The sequence below is a fragment of the Heloderma suspectum genome, chromosome 2 (assembly GCF_057233095.1).
Source record: "Heloderma suspectum isolate Gila_16-S chromosome 2, 16-S_ref, whole genome shotgun sequence".
Classification (NCBI taxonomy): Eukaryota; Metazoa; Chordata; class Lepidosauria; order Squamata; family Helodermatidae; genus Heloderma; species Heloderma suspectum.
In genome coordinates this window covers 231532099-231549708 of record NC_139459.1, presented here as the reverse complement: position 1 = coordinate 231549708, position 17610 = coordinate 231532099, and the positions used below count along the sequence as shown (strand labels likewise).

General features: G+C 43.1%; 1 protein-coding gene across 1 annotated transcript in view; it reads left to right on the top strand.

Annotated features, from left to right (window-relative positions):
* DNAH9 (dynein axonemal heavy chain 9) overlaps positions 1-17610 on the top strand; it is a 293377-nt gene that overhangs the window by 71022 nt on the left and 204745 nt on the right. Inside the window, exons 29-36 of the mRNA XM_084838397.1 lie at positions 2993-3150; positions 4497-4635; positions 5211-5498; positions 5948-6158; positions 8428-8555; positions 9771-9879; positions 11089-11236; positions 12719-12893. Of these exons, the coding sequence (XP_084694523.1) occupies positions 2993-3150; positions 4497-4635; positions 5211-5498; positions 5948-6158; positions 8428-8555; positions 9771-9879; positions 11089-11236; positions 12719-12893 (1356 nt within the window). The remainder of the gene's footprint in view (positions 1-2992; positions 3151-4496; positions 4636-5210; positions 5499-5947; positions 6159-8427; positions 8556-9770; positions 9880-11088; positions 11237-12718; positions 12894-17610) is intronic.

The following is a 17610-nucleotide window of genomic DNA, read 5'->3' as shown; positions in this document are numbered from 1 at the left end:
CCTTTCCTCCTCTCAGAAAATAGCCCAACAGGAAAAATGTTCATGAGATTAAGCTCTCCATAGATAATAGTCACATGATAAATTTGTGGTCATGGAGTATGAGCTGCTCAGCAGGACAAAACAGGCAAGGCATAAAGTTAGTGCGTAAGGGAAGTATGTTATAGCAGATGCGTTACTCTTGCCATTCAATATTCAAGGCAGCAACTCACAAAACCTCACTTGACTTTCAGGTTAATTAAAATTATACCTTAGATAACTATTGTATAACATTGTGGGCCCAAAGCAGTGGGTGTCTCGTTTGATAGGCTGTTTGCCATGAGTATATGTCTCTGATGTTCGAGAACCATTACACAGTGGGATAGATGTATGCTATCAAGACACATTTTAGATGGCATGAAGGATTTGCATTCCTTTTATCTCAGCATCAATTGAAACTATTCAGCTGCCCCAGCCTAGGCTGGTTTGGAATAGTCCTTGTTTGGGATGTGACCTGGTGGTCTTACCAGCTTCCTCATTCCTATCTCATTGAAGCTGTGCTGAGCTTTGCTGCTGGATTTTCCAATGTGTGAGGATGGTTCTTTGGCCTGGGTTTTATGTTCAATCAACCACATGCATGGCTGCTAGAATTACAGTTGGGTAGAGGCAGCCCAATATGCTAAAGCTGTTTGTAGGAAGCAGCTTCCCGCGTGGCTGCGACCACGCCATTGTGACCCTTCTTATTTTCAGTTTATACTGGCTCTAACATATCCTGTCATATACTCCAGGCTTGTCTACAATGTGAATTGACTCAGGGCTGATGCTGAGCTGAGCTTGATCTTAGCCAGCCTTAAAGAAGCAGAGTCTATAGCGGGGGGAAAATATTTCACTGCTTTGGAGGTTATGAAGGACAGATGGATGGCTAGCACTGTTCTACATTTTTCTGTGGTGTTTTTGAGTTGTGATTTTCAAAAATGTTTATTCATTTATTTATTACATTTATATACCATTAATGAGAATAAAATCCCTAAGAGATTCACATATAAATATTATAGTCACATTTAAAGTACAATATTAAAAACACAACATTAAAAACAATTCCAATTACAATAAAAGTGATACAGAGAGCAGTAAGATGGAGCAGCACAATTAATTTAATTACAATCAGAGGGACACCTTGGGTGAACAAGTGCATTTTCAGGAGGTGTTTGAAGGATGCCACATTTTCTTCCTCACAGACTGGACAGGGGAGGGTTTTCCAGAGGGTGGGCTCTGCTACTGAGAAGGCCTGCTGTCCAGGCATTGCATGGTGACATTCTGTTAATTTTGGAATGACCAGCAAGGCCTCCAATGACGATCTTAAAGGTACCTTGGGTATGTATAAGGGAAGGCGGTCTGCTAGATATCCTGGTCCCAAGTTGTTTAAGGCTTTGTATGACAATGGCACAACCTTGTACGTGGCTCAGTAGCTAATAGGCAGCCAGTGCAGTTCTTTTAACACAGGTGTTACGTGAGCATAGCTGGGTGTCCCAGTGAGCACCCTAGTTGCTGCATTCTGCACTAGCTGCAGCTTCTGAACCAAGCACAAGGGCAATCCCACAAAGAGCACATTGCAGTAGTCTAATTGTGAAGTTTCCAGTGCATGGATCACTGTGGCTAGGCTGTCCCTGGCCAGGAACGGACGTAGGTGGCATACCAACCAAAGTTGGTAATGGGCACTCCGGGCCACCTAAGTTACCTGGGACTCCAGTTGCAAAGATGGATCCAGGAGCACCGCACACTACACACCTGCTCCTTCAGAGGGAGTGCAACCCCATCGAGAGCAGGCAAACAGCCCAATTGTTGGACCCTGGAATTGCCAGTCTATAGGGTCTCTGCCTTACCGGGATTCAGCTTCAGTTTATTAGCCCTCATCCAAGCCATAACTACAACCAGGCACTGGTTCAGAACATGCATGGCCTCTCCCCATTTAGATGTCTCAGAGAAATAGAACTGGAGGTCATCAGCATACTGGTGACACCTTGCCCCAAATCTCCTGATGACTGCTCCCAATGGCTTCATATGGATATTAAGTAATATTGGGGACAGGATGGCACCCTGTGGCACCCCAGAGTTAAAATGTTTTTTAAAAGTCCAATCCATGAGGACTGGAAATACGCAAAATTCTTGATATTGGGAGTAAGAAGAAGAATCTATATTGAGACTGGTGCTATTTAATATTCATAAATGATCTGGAATTAGGGATGAGCAGTGAGGTGGTCAAGTTTGTGAATGGCAAGTTATTCATGATGGTGAAAACCAAAGCCAACTCTAAAAAATACCTCACCATCTTGGGCAAATGGGCAACAAACTGGCAGATAGGCAACAAAATGGGAGATGAGATTTAATGTAAGTAGGTGTAAATTAAAGCACATTGTGCAGAAAAAATCCTAACCATACATAACCCTACAGGAATCTGAACTGGCTGTTCTAGGAAAGTGGTCTTGGGGTTGTGGTGGATAGCTCAGTGAAAATGTCAAATCAGTGTGCAATAGTGGTACAATAGGCAAATTTCACATTAGGCATTATTAGAGGCAATGCAGAAAATGGGAGCAGGCTGTTCTCTTTGTGCTCTGCTTCTGGGCTTCCTGGAAGCAGTTGGCTGGCCACTGTTGGAAACAGGATGCTGGGCTAGATGAGTCCTTGGTTTGATCCAGGAAGGTGTGATCCAAGTACACTGACAAAGCCTTAGAGCAGTTTTTTAAAACAGGAGATCATCTAATGCTGCATTAGGGTTTACTCATAACATGGCAGTGGTTTTAATAGCATTTATCAACAGAGGTGGTGCAAGTCCTCTCAACTAACAGTAGACATTTTCTAGCTGTGATATGCTGCGGTGTAGACACATGCTCAGTCCTAATGTTTACCATATTGGCCCTTTCTATAAAGCTTTGGCATATTTTGTTAAATCTGCTCTGCTGGTTTGCTGTAAGGGGGTGGGGTTCTTATGAACATCCCATTTTTTTCTCCTTTTCAGGTGAAAAGCATACAAGATGCCATAAGAGACAAAAAGAGGAATTTTAATTTCCTCGGGGAAGATATTAAATTGGTTCCTTCTGTTGGTATTTTCATTACCATGAACCCTGGCTACGCAGGTCGTACAGAGCTGCCTGAGAATTTGAAAGCTCTTTTCAGGTAAGACACAGATCTAATTTATCTTAGATTTTATCATATTTTTGACTGCAGTTTATTTTAGTACGTTAAAAGTGTTTGCCTCATTTTTCCCTCCATTAGTCCTATGTGGTAAGTCATTGTTTCCATTTTACAGAAGGGAAATGAAGGCTGAGAAGTAGCGACCTGCTGATTCGTCGTAACTGCACTGGAAATTAGATCTGGATCCTCCTCCACATCCTTCATTGTTGATCACAATATCCCACATAGGGGTCTCGCTCTGCCATGTCTGTTCTGCCTTGGCAAGAGCAAGGGAAACAGGCATAGTGTGCTGCTTCCAAGGTTTAGCCCAGGACTTCAGTCTTCTGGCTTTTGAATGAAAGTTGCCAACCCTGGATTGGTCTGAAGTCCACAGGCTATATAAAGTGTGTCAATTTGTGCAGTTAGTGTCTTTCTTGCAGGTCCTGATTATGCAAGCCTGTAGGGCTGTTGCTTCTCTATGTACATTCCAGGAAAGACTTAATGATGGGGTTTACATGACATGCTAACCCACACTCAGTGGTTGAGTGTGGGTTGTTGTTGAACTGTGGGTTGTTTGTTGAACTATGGGTTAACGTGTTGTCTGAACATAGGATGTTTTCCACAGGGTGGCTTGTTAACCATGCAGTGTGGCTTATTTTTCTCGAACAAGCCACTCTGAGAACCCATGGTTGTTGGATTGTTCAGGGTGGTTAACAAACCAGAAAATGTCCTGGGTTCAGACAACATGCTAACCCATGGTTAAACAAACAACCCACACTCAACCACTGAGTGAGGGTTAACGTGTTGTGTGAACAGCCCCAGTGTGAATATTATGACATCACTGAAGTCAGCAGGGGGAGGAGCTTTAATAGAGTTAAAAGTCAGGAGAGTGATGTGGAGTTGTAGAAAATCCTGAGGAAGCCATATTATCACTTGAACATTTGATCACCATCAGATTACAGAGCTGGTATAAAATCTTACTGGAGCATATCAGCATACTTCTTGTTCTACCCGAGTCCTCATAAGCCAATCTGTGGTCCTTGGTGCTTCAGTTTGTTTAATACTTTGGGCCCAATGCACTGACAGTGCAGATGTAGGGGAGGGATTATATAGCTCAATAGTACAGCACATGCTTTGCATTCAGGAGGTTCCAGCTTCAATCCCTGGCACCTCCTAGTTTTATAAAAAGGATCAGGTAGCTGGTATCAGGGAAGACATTCTGTGCCCCAGACCCCAGAGAGGAACTGCCAGTCAGAAGAGACAATACTGGGCTAGATGGACAACTAGTCTAACCTGGTCTAGGGCAGCTTCCTGTGTAGTTTGGTTACATCTGCAGGCTTTTCTCCTAGGCCATGTGCAATGGTTGTGCCAGACTTTGAGCTGATCTGCGAAATTATGCTGGTGGCAGAAGGATTCATAGAAGCCCGGCTGTTAGCTAGGAAGTTCATCACTCTGTACCAGCTATGCAAAGAACTGCTGTCCAAGCAGGTAAGTAGATTTCATTAGCTGTACAATATTAGTGAACAATGCAGAGAAATGTTAGCTCTGTGAATGACTCAACGATGCATTTTGCATACTTCTATTTCTTTCCTTTCAAAGGCATTTTAGGCTGTGAAATGGGAACAGTGGTTCTTCTTGATGTCCTTGTTCCTTTGTGGATTACATTCCTTTACCCAGTGCTTGGGGGCACAGAGGAGGTGGGCCTGTCTGAGTCCTGCTGTTCCTCGAATTGAGATCTTCCAGGCACAATGCTAGTTCTCAGGATTTCTGGGTCAGGCCTATTGGGATTTCATCCCCTTGCTTCCCTTCTTTCACCTCATTGGTTCAGTATTGATTGCTTGGTGCCTAGGGAGGTTGGGCTTTCAAGTCCTTCCAACAGGAAGCTGAGGATCAAAGTAAAAATAAGATGAATGTTAGCCTCTGCTCCTTTGATAGCATGCTGAGATCTGCAGATACTCTTCCAGGATTTGGTGTGTGGGCTATGCACAAATGAATTATCTTCTCTCTCTCTCTCTCTCTCTCTCTCTCTCCCCTCCTCCCCCGCCCCATCCACCCCCAATTAGGATCACTACGACTGGGGATTACGTGCAATTAAGTCAGTCTTGGTTGTTGCCGGATCCCTCAAGAGAGGAGACCCAGACCGTCCTGAAGACCAGGTGTTGATGCGCTCTCTTCGGGACTTCAACATCCCAAAGATTGTGACAGATGACATGCCAGTGTTCATGGGTCTGATTGGGGATCTCTTTCCTGCTTTGGATGTCCCCAGAAAGCGAGACCTTGGTTTTGAATCCTTTGTCAAACAAGCTGTGCTGGAACTCAGACTTCAGCCGGAGGATAACTTTGTACTCAAAGTAAGGCCATGACCTTCAGACTGTAGCCAATGCTTTGGTATCTTCTTACCTATCTTGAAACTCTCTGTCTACTGTAAAAAAAGGAGTCTGTCTAAGGGTATCTGTGCATCTGTGCTGCAGTTTTCTGCATTGTCATTTATTAGGTTTGTCACTGTTTGTCCTTTAGAGCCCCTCTATTGTTACTTGAGTGTTTCCTAACCAAACCTGATCCTTGATTTGTGGCCATTCATATTACATGTTGTGAGGAACCATTTTGTTTCTGCAGGTGTTGGTAATGGGTGGCCCATTGTGGAATGCAGTAGTTTAACTTTAGAATTTCTTTGTGTAGTGTATATATTATTCTGAATTTTACATTATGAATGTGGTTGTGTATGATTGGTAAAATGGGGCGCTGTGTGACTGCTTTTGTCCACGATGTTATGTTCTTTCCTCATTGGCTTTTTGTGCAGGTGGTACAGCTCGAAGAGCTCCTGGCAGTCCGACACTCAGTCTTCGTGGTGGGCAGTGCAGGTACAGGCAAGTCGCAGGTGCTGAAATCCCTGAACAAGACCTACCATATAATGAAGCGGAGGCCTGTTTGGACAGATCTTAATCCAAAAGCCGTTACCAATGATGAACTCTTTGGTATCATTAATCCTGCAACAAGGGAGTGGAAAGATGGTAAGGGTATCCTTGTATCTTAAACATCCAACAGGAGAGGCAGTTTTCATTCAACTTGCGGAATACCCAAAATGTTTGTTTTGAGAGTTTTTCTCAAGTGCAAGATATTTCTCATAACAAGCTAGAGCTTTTCCAGCATTTTCTCTTGCATGTCTCTGGCTCTTTCTATTTTCATAGATGAGGCTCTCATGAAAAGTAATAACTCTGTTGCTCTCTGGTGTGTTGACGCAGCAGAGCTGCTATTGGTCTACCACACTTCTCTCATCTGAACTTTCATGCAGACTCTCCAGAGACCTTTTTCTTTTCTTAATTTCCCTTGCATTTGATAACTGCTTCTCTTCCCCCACCCCACAAATCATTCACTTAGCTTTTTTATAACAAAAAGAACTTTGCCCATATGTACATTTTCGAAATTATGTCACATGCTTCCACACTTTCAGGGCCACCGTGGGGCTTCTGAAATGTAAATACGACAAGAAGGGGTGGCCTTTATGACCCGAAAGGAGGGTGGGGTGGCCCAGGATACTGCCTCAACCTCCAAGTTAGCATGCTTTTGATCTAGCTTGAGATCAGAGGGTTGAGAGTGCATCAACCTGCAATCCAAGGCTTTGTCTGGTCACATTTTCTCATTGCTCTGGCTTATGGACTTCTGCTCAGTTATGGGGTGTGGAGCTCCCTGGCCACCCCGTAATGTCTAATGCACTGATTAAGCATTTCACTCCCACCCTCTGAGTCATGTAAACTTCAGCTTTCTGGCCTCTCATTTTTCTCGCTGACTTAAGGTATTCTCCTGGACCAATTTCATTTTGTTGATCATCTATGTGTAATGTAGGGTGAACAGAGCCCCGGATAATAACCCTGCCAGTCCCACCCTCCTTGCATTATGGGACTTTGAAACTCCAGTGTTCCAGCCCCTGGCTAGCGAGGATGTATCAGGGCCTTCTGGAGATTCTGCAATGCTAGTCCTTACTCAGCTTTCTACTCTGGCCACTTTAGCGTTTATATCAGCCAGTGCCAGATGTTATGTCTTGCCAACACTGTGTAACTCTGCCCCTTGTGGTTCTTGGAGACAGGCTCACACTCTAGGCCTGAGCTTTGTATCCCCCTTCGGGCTTGCCAGTGGTATCCCTGATGGGGCTTATAAGCAAGCATGAGTGAAAGAACAGCTCAGGAGCATGGTTGGCCAATAGCTGGGGTGCGGTTCAAGTTTTCAACTGTCACCATGAGGAGAATAGACATGTCTATTTCAGTTGCTTTTGGGGCTGACAGTGAAAATATAGCGAAATCCTGGATACATATATAATATTTCCTCATGCCCAATTCCATGTGAATTGGCTGTCCTGGAATGATAAAATGCTTAGAATGTACAGTGAAGACTGAAATTTACAGTGGCCCTGGGCCACATCACATGTTAACTGTAGACGTGGGTATACAGTGACATTTCAGCTTGGTTCCAATGGTCTCGTTTTACCACTGGAACAAAAACTGCTGGCAGCCTGCCCGTGCACTCCCCAAATCTGGGAGACCCTCTGGAGCAGATCTGGGATGCACATAGGGAACTGCAGGAGGGAGGAAAGGACAGGGAAGCCCCATTGCATGAGTGGAAGTCCACTAGCGTGATGTTGGATTTAAGCCTTCATGTATATCTCCTTGTACCATGTCATGTTTGTACTCTATGGGAGCACACTGTAGGATAGAACAGGTATTCACTAGATAGTTAATATCCTCAGTACCCGAGCACTTAAGTATACCAGCAGCATTTGCGAGGGATTTTTCAGAGGAATGAGCATGTTGCAGAAACAGAAAAAAGAAAGACAGACTCTTACTGTGGCCATGGAGCCCTGTGACTCCTCTGCAATCTAAATTTATGAACCTTTGATTATGGTTATGTTGTTTATCTGAAGATAATGTCAATTTGCAGGGAAAAGGGTGAAGACAAATCATAGTAAAATGTTTTTCAAAATCACTGTTTTTCTTTCTGTTACTCTGAATGGAGTGCCCAGAGTTTGCTCTCTCTCTTTTTTGTCCTTAATCATTCTCAGTGGTGTGGGATTATTTTCAGCGAGATTATTTGATTACATTTATTAATTCCTTCAAAAGGAGTTTCCATTCATATCCTGTTGTTTTTATAACGATCAGATTTAACTAACTGCATTTGGTTTTTGCCTTGCTCATTTGCATGCAAGCTGAATAAAATCCTTGTCAGTTATTAAAGAGTGAGCACATTGGTTCCTTTGAGATTCCCAGTGAATGCCTGTGATCTCGTTAGGATTGTTCTCATCGATTATGCGAGACTTAGCTAATATTACCCATGATGGCCCCAAGTGGATCGTGCTGGATGGTGACATTGATCCGATGTGGATTGAGTCTCTCAATACTGTCATGGATGATAATAAGGTAAGACACAGGTACAAAGATAACACATATTCTTGAGTACATAGGATAACCTGCCCTTTGCCAAAATGCAAACAAATGTAAAGTGTAGAATTGAATTGCTCTTAAAACCCTTCATGACTTTTTTTGTTTCAAGAATCTGGGGGGAAACCATAATTTCAGGCACAAGAAATTATAACCAGGAAATGTTACCTTTTGTAAGTTTTCAGAAGAATGTCTCCAAATAGTGCAAGAGGCATGTTTGCTGTTGGAGGTGGCACTGAAATATGCAAGTATTCTTTCTGGGATTCCTGTAGGAGGAGCGGCGGCAAACCATTGGTCATTCATTGCTGGTGAAGTTGAACTGCTGCTGAGAATCAGAATCTACAGAGGGCTTAGTAGCTACAGGATTGTGCATAAGGTTGTGTTAGTCTCATGCTGTGAAGAACCAAGGAGGGGTTGGAGAAAGCTTGAGAATTTCCATTCCAAGCCTAAGTCTCCTTCCATAAAGAGTTTTGTTATTTATAATTTTTGGGACTACTGTAATGCACTCTGTGTGGGGCTGTGCTTGAAAACCACTTGGAAACTTCAACTTGTGCAGAATGCTGCTGCTAAAATTTTGACTGGGGCAAAGTGCTGGGATTATGTGACTCTTATTTGCATCAGCTGCACTGGCTGCCAGCCTGTTTACAAGTGCTGGTTTTTATCGTTAAAGTCTTAAATGGCTTGAGACCAGGCTACTTGAAGGGCCGTCTCCTCTCATGTGAGTCTGCCCATGCTCGAAGATCACCAGTTTTGCCTTTGTTGCATATGCCATTGCCTTCAGTGCTACAGCTGATGGCAACACACGAGAAGGCTTTCTCAGTACGACACCTGAGAAATGTGGCACACCCAAGAGGTCAGCTTATCCTTCTCTCTCTCTGTGTTCCCCTGGCAATTGAAGATATTCCTCTTTACGCACACATTTGATCCTGCTGTTGCCTGATTTAATTTATTGTTAGTTTTGGCTCTTTGTGTTTTTGTCTTGATGTTGCTTTTGGTTAGATAATTGTGTTTTAATTATTGATTATTGCTGTTTTTATGTTGCTTTGAATAACTCCTTTTTGGAGAAGCAAAGCAGGGTATAAATATTTGTATGAATAAATAAAATGCCAGCCTGAGTTGCTGTGTTTCACAGAGGTCAGGGTGGCTCATATTGCTGTTTGTGCTGCCAGCCTGACCAAATCTACCCTTTTGCAGGTGCTAACTCTAGCAAGCAATGAAAGGGTCCCTCTCAATCCCACCATGAGGCTGCTGTTTGAGATCAGTCACCTGCGGACTGCCACCCCAGCCACTGTCTCCAGAGCAGGTAGATGGAGAGAAAGAGGGTAGCCTTTCCTTTGGTGTAGAAAATGAATGGGTTTGCTCTAACCTAAGCCTCATGAAGGGATCATCTAAGGCAGAGGGGTTGAACCTCAGGCCTGGTGGCCAAATTCAACCCTCCCGGGGTCTCAAGCTAGCCCTCTGGTGTTTCCCATATGGCCACATCCACTTCCCCATGTCATCAATTGGTTCCTGCTTTCCCTTGGCCGCAAGCATTTGGCTCCGCCACCAGTAGAATGCAGCCCCCAAGAGCTTCTCCAAAACTAAATTCGGCCCTCAGTCTGAAAGAGGTTCTTCATCTCTGATCTAAACGATATTCCTCATCCTTCCCCAGTCCCTTTTCTTATGTATCATGTTCATTAGATTGTGAGTCTGTGGGCAGGGTCTGCTTTGCCTTTTTATCTCTGTATAGCATTTAGAAAATTTTGGACACTTTATAAGTTGTTGTTGTTGTTGTTGTTATTATATAATAATTCGTCCATGTGTTTGCCAACTGAGATTTGCACATTTCTATATTTTGGTGTATGCTTCTCCTCAATTCCTGTCCTGGTCTCAATTCTTCCCCTTGCCTATTAGAGGCAGCAGTGAATGCAAGGCTGTCTTTATACATGTGATTTTTTAGTTTTGCATCGAATTAGAGTTTTTGCATCAAGTCGCCTGCCTGCATAGCACATTTTTCAGCCTGTCACTGCTCAGCAAGAGAGCCCTTGTGTGATGATCCGTGGATTGGTGACTAAAGCAATAACAATGTAAGATGCTTTTCCTGTATTTTTACCCAGATAGTTGCTACCTGTTCTCACATTATAGATGTGCTGGAGTTATCCTTGGTAGTTTCTTGCTTTATTTCTAGTGCATGAATTAGGTTCTTAAACAAGCAAAAAGCCACACCGGCAGTGTGAGTGGTCAATCAAAACATAGAAGAGTGGGCAGGGCATCCAGTTGCCTCCATTGCACTGATTAGAATAGGATAGATGGGGTAGCATTGCCAAGAGAATGACAGGTTGCAGTTTTATTTGGTGCACAAGGTAGAATTAAATAATGATAAGATTCTGGGCCAAAGGCAGATGCCTTGTCCAAAGACACAGGAGCTATTGTTCCTGCATAATCACTGGTGATAATTACCTTTTATTAGCTCTAATTTAAGTATGGAAAAATGAGCAATTCTGTTGCTGACTTCGACACTTTACATCTCTAGGGATCCTTTACATCAATCCAGCTGACCTGGGATGGAATCCCCCTGTAAGTAGCTGGATAGACAGAAGAGAAATCCAGTCAGAACGAGCTAACCTGACCATTTTGTTTGACAAGTATTTGCCAGTTTGTCTGGACACCCTTCGAATCAGGTACAGTTATACGGCACGAAGAGTGAGTTGACACAATGAAAAACCCACATTAGTTTGTTTACTGCATGTGTATTCCACATGAGCTTTTGATAATTTGTACAAAAAAATGACAACACATATTTGCAGATGCCTCCTGTAGCATGACTGATCTTCCCTAGAGTTTCCCTAGAGTTTCTTGTTTGCATTCAGTGTCATTCCTGTGGGACTGGACATCATTCTCCCTCCTTGTCACAGAAAATGAATGAAGAATGGCAGTCTTTAAATGATGTCTCTTTGTATGGATATAAGCTGCTCCAAGATCTTTGGAAGTAGAGTAGAATATAAGCATCATAAGTAAATACTAATTTGCCATTAGCTGTTAGCTGTGCAGAAGCACTATAGTGACACCTACAGACAGAAAAATCTTGCAGCGGAAGTATACTATACATGCAGGGTCTATTCCCATGACCAAGCAGGGAAGTGGTAATCCCAAGGAAATCCCACAGTGTGCCATCTCCAGCCTATGACCAGCCAAGTGTTTGCACACACCGTTGTGCAGAGGGGGCAGGTAATCCTGTAGATCAAACCCTTTTTGGCCCAATGGCTGAATTGGCTCCAGACAAGCCCCAGTGTAATTCTTTGTTGGGAATGGTAAGGGGATCGTGTGTGTGGAGCCAGGTCCCTCAGGAGGTGCTGTTTTGGGGCTCCAGGAGCACCTTGGAATAGTGGCTCCAGAGGAAGCCAATTCTGTCCCCCCTTTGCCTTGGGGAAAGTCATTGCTTGCTTTTCTAATTAGGTAACAAAAATTACACATTTGCCTTCACACAATATCACTGGCCTTAAGCCCATGATGGGGCTTGAGTTTGCAAGCAAGACAAACGGAGGTTGGAGGGTTTGGGTTTTGTTGCAGCTGTATCTCCAGCTTTTCCCATGCTGCCCTCGGTAGGCTTGCATCACTGCCATGAATAGTGTAGGCAGAGGGGAAAGGGCAGCCTGATGCCTCGTGTATGTTTCACGTGGAGCTCTTGGGATGAGCAGGATGGTTCCAAGGCAAGTCTGTTTTGTAGAACCAGCCCCTCAAATGACTATAATTATTTTTTAGCAAACTGCAAGTATCTTCTGGCTTCACATGTCTGTAAATGTAGCCTAAGCCCATGTAAAATATGAGATGAAAAGGCTTATTTTATTACTGTTATTTGACCACTTCTAAATTCACTGCGTTTGTGGCAAATCAGTGCCCTTAGCAAGGCTTCTGTTTCACTTCCTTCAAGAGGATCAAAGTTTTAAAATGGCTCAAACTTATGATTACAGTTATTACTTGGCTGCGTGCTGATGGTATTTTATCCCTCTCTGTAGCAGTGGATAAGAAAGATATACACAATGAAAGTTTTTAAAATGTTAATGTTCAGAAAGAGGATTTATATGCCTATCTCTTCATATTGTTAAATGGCAATCATGCTAAATCCAATTAAACTTCATAAGTTTTCAATTCTCCCATTATAGGTTTAAGAAGATTATTCCAGTTCCTGAGCAGAGCATGGTTCAGATGTTGTGTTACCTCCTTGAATGCCTCCTCACTAAGCAGAATACCCCTCCAGACTGCCCCAAAGAGCTCTATGAACTTTATTTTGTCTTTGCTGCTATCTGGGCGTTTGGTGGCGCTATGTTCCAAGATCAGGTAAGAAGATCTTTTTCCCTGACAAAAACATTAATTGATGTAGCTTCACATTTTAAACTAGCAACTCACAAGAAGCTTTTGCCTCATCCCCAAATTTAGTGGTAGTGTTGGTGCAGGACCTTACCAAAGTAGTGACAGGGAACTAAGCTGAACTGTGTGCAATGTTGGAGGAATCCCAGGGTGAAAAGTGAACCTTACTGGGAGTCTGCGAGATGGCACCCAGTGAGAGGATAATCTCTTGTAAAAGAAGAGACTTGTCGTCATTTGGAGGCTAGTATTATTACAATTCTCATAGTGTCCCAGAAACTTCCTCAGGGGGTTGGGTTTGGGGGGTTTTTTTGGTCCTAGCAGGAACTTCCAAATTTAGATGAAATTTGGTGGCAGCTCTAAATTTGCAATCACATTGTGCACTCTTATGTGCTTTGTTGTTTATTCGGTCAGTCACTTCCGACTCTTCGTGACTTCATGGACCAGCCCACGCCAGAGCTTCCTGTCAGCTGTCGCCACCCCCAGCTCCCCCAAGGTCGAGTCCATCACCTCCAGAATATCATCCATCCATCTTGCCCTTGGTCGGCCCCTCTTCCTTTTGCCTTCCACTTTCCTTAGCATCAGCATCTTCTCCAGGGTATCCTGTCTTCTCCTTATGTGGCCAAAGTACTTCAGTTTTAAGATCCTTCCCTCAAGTGAACAGTCTGGCTTTATTTCCTGGAGTATGGACTGGTTTGATCTTCTTGCAGTCCAAGGCACTCTCAGAATTTTCCTCCAGCACCACAGTTCAAAAGCATCTATTTTCCTTCGCTCAGCTTTCCTTATGGTCCAGCTCTCGCAGCCATAGGTTACTACGGGGAATACCATTGCTTTCACTATGCGGACCTTTGTTGTCAGTGTGATGTCTCTGCTCTTCACTATTATGTGCTAGCTGCAGTGTAATAAAAATCCAGCCATGGTTCTCCATCTGCTAAACTTAATTAGAGGGACAGGTGCCTTTGAGTGTCCAATTGCCATGGCTTCCACACAAGGAAGATCCTGAAATACTTTTGATGAGCTGGCTGGAATAGGTTATATAGCACACACGCCCTTCTCCTTCTGTCTGAAATAGCAGAGATGGGATGGTAAGTGCCACATCCTTAGCAGTCTTGAACAGTCATCACCATCCTAGGATTTGTCCATCTTGATATTCAGGAATTGGTTTTTATTAGAGATTAGTGCCATGGGCTCTTGTGTGTAAATGTGCATCTTAGCTGTAACTGTCCATAGCCTATCTGAGAATTGAAAAGATAGGAAACGAGAGCCGAACTCCAAGCAGTCATTCCCATCACAAATGAATGGATTTCAGTCAATTTCAGTGGCCAGGTGGCTTGGTTTCAGATAGCATACACTTTGAACCCAGGACTGAGTGCATTGCCCTTCTGAGTGGAGTGGTAGGATGCTACCGGAATCAATGGTGTCAGTCTACTGGTAATACAGTTTGGGGGATTCCTAGTTGATCTTGGATTACTCACACAGAGCTTGTATGAAATCTTTGCACAAGGACTGCATTGTATATTGTGGGTGTTCCCTTTTCCTCTGATGGCCCCTACTACGTGGGGGCCAATACAACAGGGGTACAATGTTGTATATAGAAAACAAATGACTTTCAAAGATTGTCAGCCTCAGCTAAAAGTCTAAATCTCTCCCCAACCCCCATTCCATTTTTGGGAGGAAAAAACTGAAGCTTAACTAGTGTCTTAGCTATTTGGGAAGTTCTTTATACGAAGCAGTGGTGTAGTGGGGCCAGGGCTTGTGGGGATGCAGCACCAGCACTTTTTCTATTAGCAGGGATGCTGATGTCATCTCTCCCCCGCCCCAATTCCCTGTAACCTCTGAGCTTAGCTGCAATCCTCACAGTAGCTTGGAGGAAATGAATTTTCCCAACAACAGTATGTTGTTCCATAATGTAATGTAACGTTTTCTGTGGTGGCTTGGTCTTGAATGACCGATAAAGACCCATTCGCTTTACAAAAGTCCTGCTTTCTTGCTTGCTTATTTATGTGTGTACTTCATTTAATTTCATTTCTATACCACCCAATAGCCGAAGTTCTCTGGGTGGTTCACAAGAATTAAAACCACAAGGCGCAGCATAAAACAATGTAAAATATGAAGGCTTAACATCACAAAATAACAGTACAACCAGAATAAAACCTAGCAGCAATGAAGAGATTTAAATACAGATTTAAAACACCAAAGCTAAAAGACTAGGAAGCTAAAATGCTAAAATACTGGGAGAATAAAAAGGTCTTCACCTGGCGCCAGAATGAGTGCAACGTAGGTGCCAGGCGAACCTCTCTAGGGAGCTTATTCCACAACCCGGGTGCCACAACAGAAAAGGCCCTCTTCCTGGTAGCTACCCACCTGACTTCCTTTGGCAGGGGCTCACAGAGAAGGACCACTGAGGATGATCTTAGGCTTCCAGCAGATGAACTCCTAGAACTGCTTTGTTGATATGGATCAACACAGTTGCCTGCAATTTTGGACTCTCCTATGGGGACTGTCATGATGAGTGCCTGCATTTCAAAATTTACCACTATACCACTGATAGGAAGAACGTTAAAGGGTTGTTTTTTTAACTTCTGTATAATCCATCTGGGGGCTCTGAAATTCTCCTCTCCTGATTTTCTTGCCTTCAAAACAGCTCCCCTTTGCTTGTAGACACAGGGGAACACAGTTTATTCTTCATGACTTTTTTGGCTGGTACCATGGAAAGAGAGAGGAAAGGTTTTCTTTTCCGTTTTAATTCTGCATTTAAATTAGTTTCCTTATCCAATTTATTTAATCCTGTTTTTCACCTGAGTTATTTAGTCATTAATGTAGTATTTCATATCATTAATGCGAGCCTGGAGCTCACTCCTCATTTCTATATTCCTTTTCTTAATTTTTGATGACAAGCTTAGTAATGATTGGTGTTTCACTTGCTCCACAGTCTGTTTAGGAGGAATTTCTTATAGAGAAAAGTTTTCATACTTCTGCAGGTGGACACCTTATTTTTCCAACACGTATTTTCTGTGTGTCAGGCTCCTGTCTCTAATATGATACAAAATCCATGGTAAAAGTGCCTGTGTGCGTCAGCCAGGGTGGAAATACTTCTGAGTAAGAGCTGGATTTGATATTTCCAAAATGGGGGATACAACATTTTTCCCTTTCTGGTTTCCAGCAACCCTACGGGCAACTCCAGGTCCAAACTCGCAATTATCACATGACCTGCAGAGCCTAATTTGAATGCCTGCAGACCCCTCCTTCCCCACTTCATCTTGGGACCCCAAACATGCAGATACTGTGATTTCATTATCAAGTTAGTTTTTATCGTCTTCTCCCCATTCCTCCCCCACCCCAACATCCGAAAACTTGCATGTTTTTGTGATCTTTTGGTTGGCCTAATAAAGGTTTTACACTAATATAGACTTTGGAGTTTTTCTTATGGTCAACACAGATACCTTTGTTTCTTTGGGATTTTATTACAAAATGTCTTGATTCCTTCCAATCGTTTTGACTTCTTTGATGATTTCCAGAGGGTAAGGAGTATCTTCTGTGTCTCAGTCCAGTTACAGACATGCAAATCACAACTTTCATTTTGATTCATACACCTTTTCATCTTATTTTTCTTTGTAGGAGAGTGAGAATCCACTTCACCTTCTTTGAGCTTCACTCTGACAAGCTGCTGTATATTGGACCTGATAACTCTCTCCCCTCTTTTTCTTGCTGGATTTTTTGGTCTTCCTTATAGTTGGCACATTATGGGGTATTTTTATTCATTCATGTTGGGTTTTAATCATCCTAATTGTCTATGTTGGTGCTCTACCACAGTATTGCATAGGACTACAGCATTGTTTGGAATCCCAAACAGTTCCCTTTCATTTCATACTGGAATTTCTCTAGGTCCTTAATAACACTTTAAATTGTTTTCTTAAAGCTGTTTCCACCTCTTTGTTCTGTCCAATCCTTTAGCTTAGAAGCCATCACCACATCCTGTGGCAACATGAGAACATAAGAACTGGCTTTGCTGTAACAGACTAAGATGTACAACATGCTGTGGTTTCCTGCCAAATGAATGAGCCTGTATGAGCCTTCCGTAGCCATGAGGAGGACATAACAAGTTTCCACATCCGCTTTTAAAGAAACCATAGTTACCCATAATGCCCAATTTGAGGGACTGGTTTGTTTAAACTGTGGTTTAAATCCTGGCTTCTAACAAAGCATAATTCCCTGTGTTCTGATGTAATGGGGAACCCTGAGGGTCCATTTGGTCAAGTACTCTGCCTTTTACAGTGGCCAGACAGATGTCTCTGGAAAGCTCATATTGGGGATTCCAGCCCATCCTGTTTGTCTCCAGGATCTAGTAATCACAGAGGTGCAGTGTCTCAACATGACACGGAGATTCTATTTTTACCTTAACCACGACCATATTGTAAGCTCTGGGATAGTGGATACGAACAGCTATGAGAGATAGTGATTGCCATTTGCCAGTATTCATAGGGTCTGGAGGAAGGAAACAACAAATCAGTCCCAGGACACTATATTCTTCTGTTTGCATTGGGTGTGCTTTACTCCATAATAAAGTCAAGTTGCATACTGAGTAGACACTGACATTGATCCGCCCTTGACGAGACCCAGTTAATTTCCTTGAACTCGTAGTGTTCATTTAGAACCCATAAAATATGTAAGTTGATCGGCTTTTCTGGTT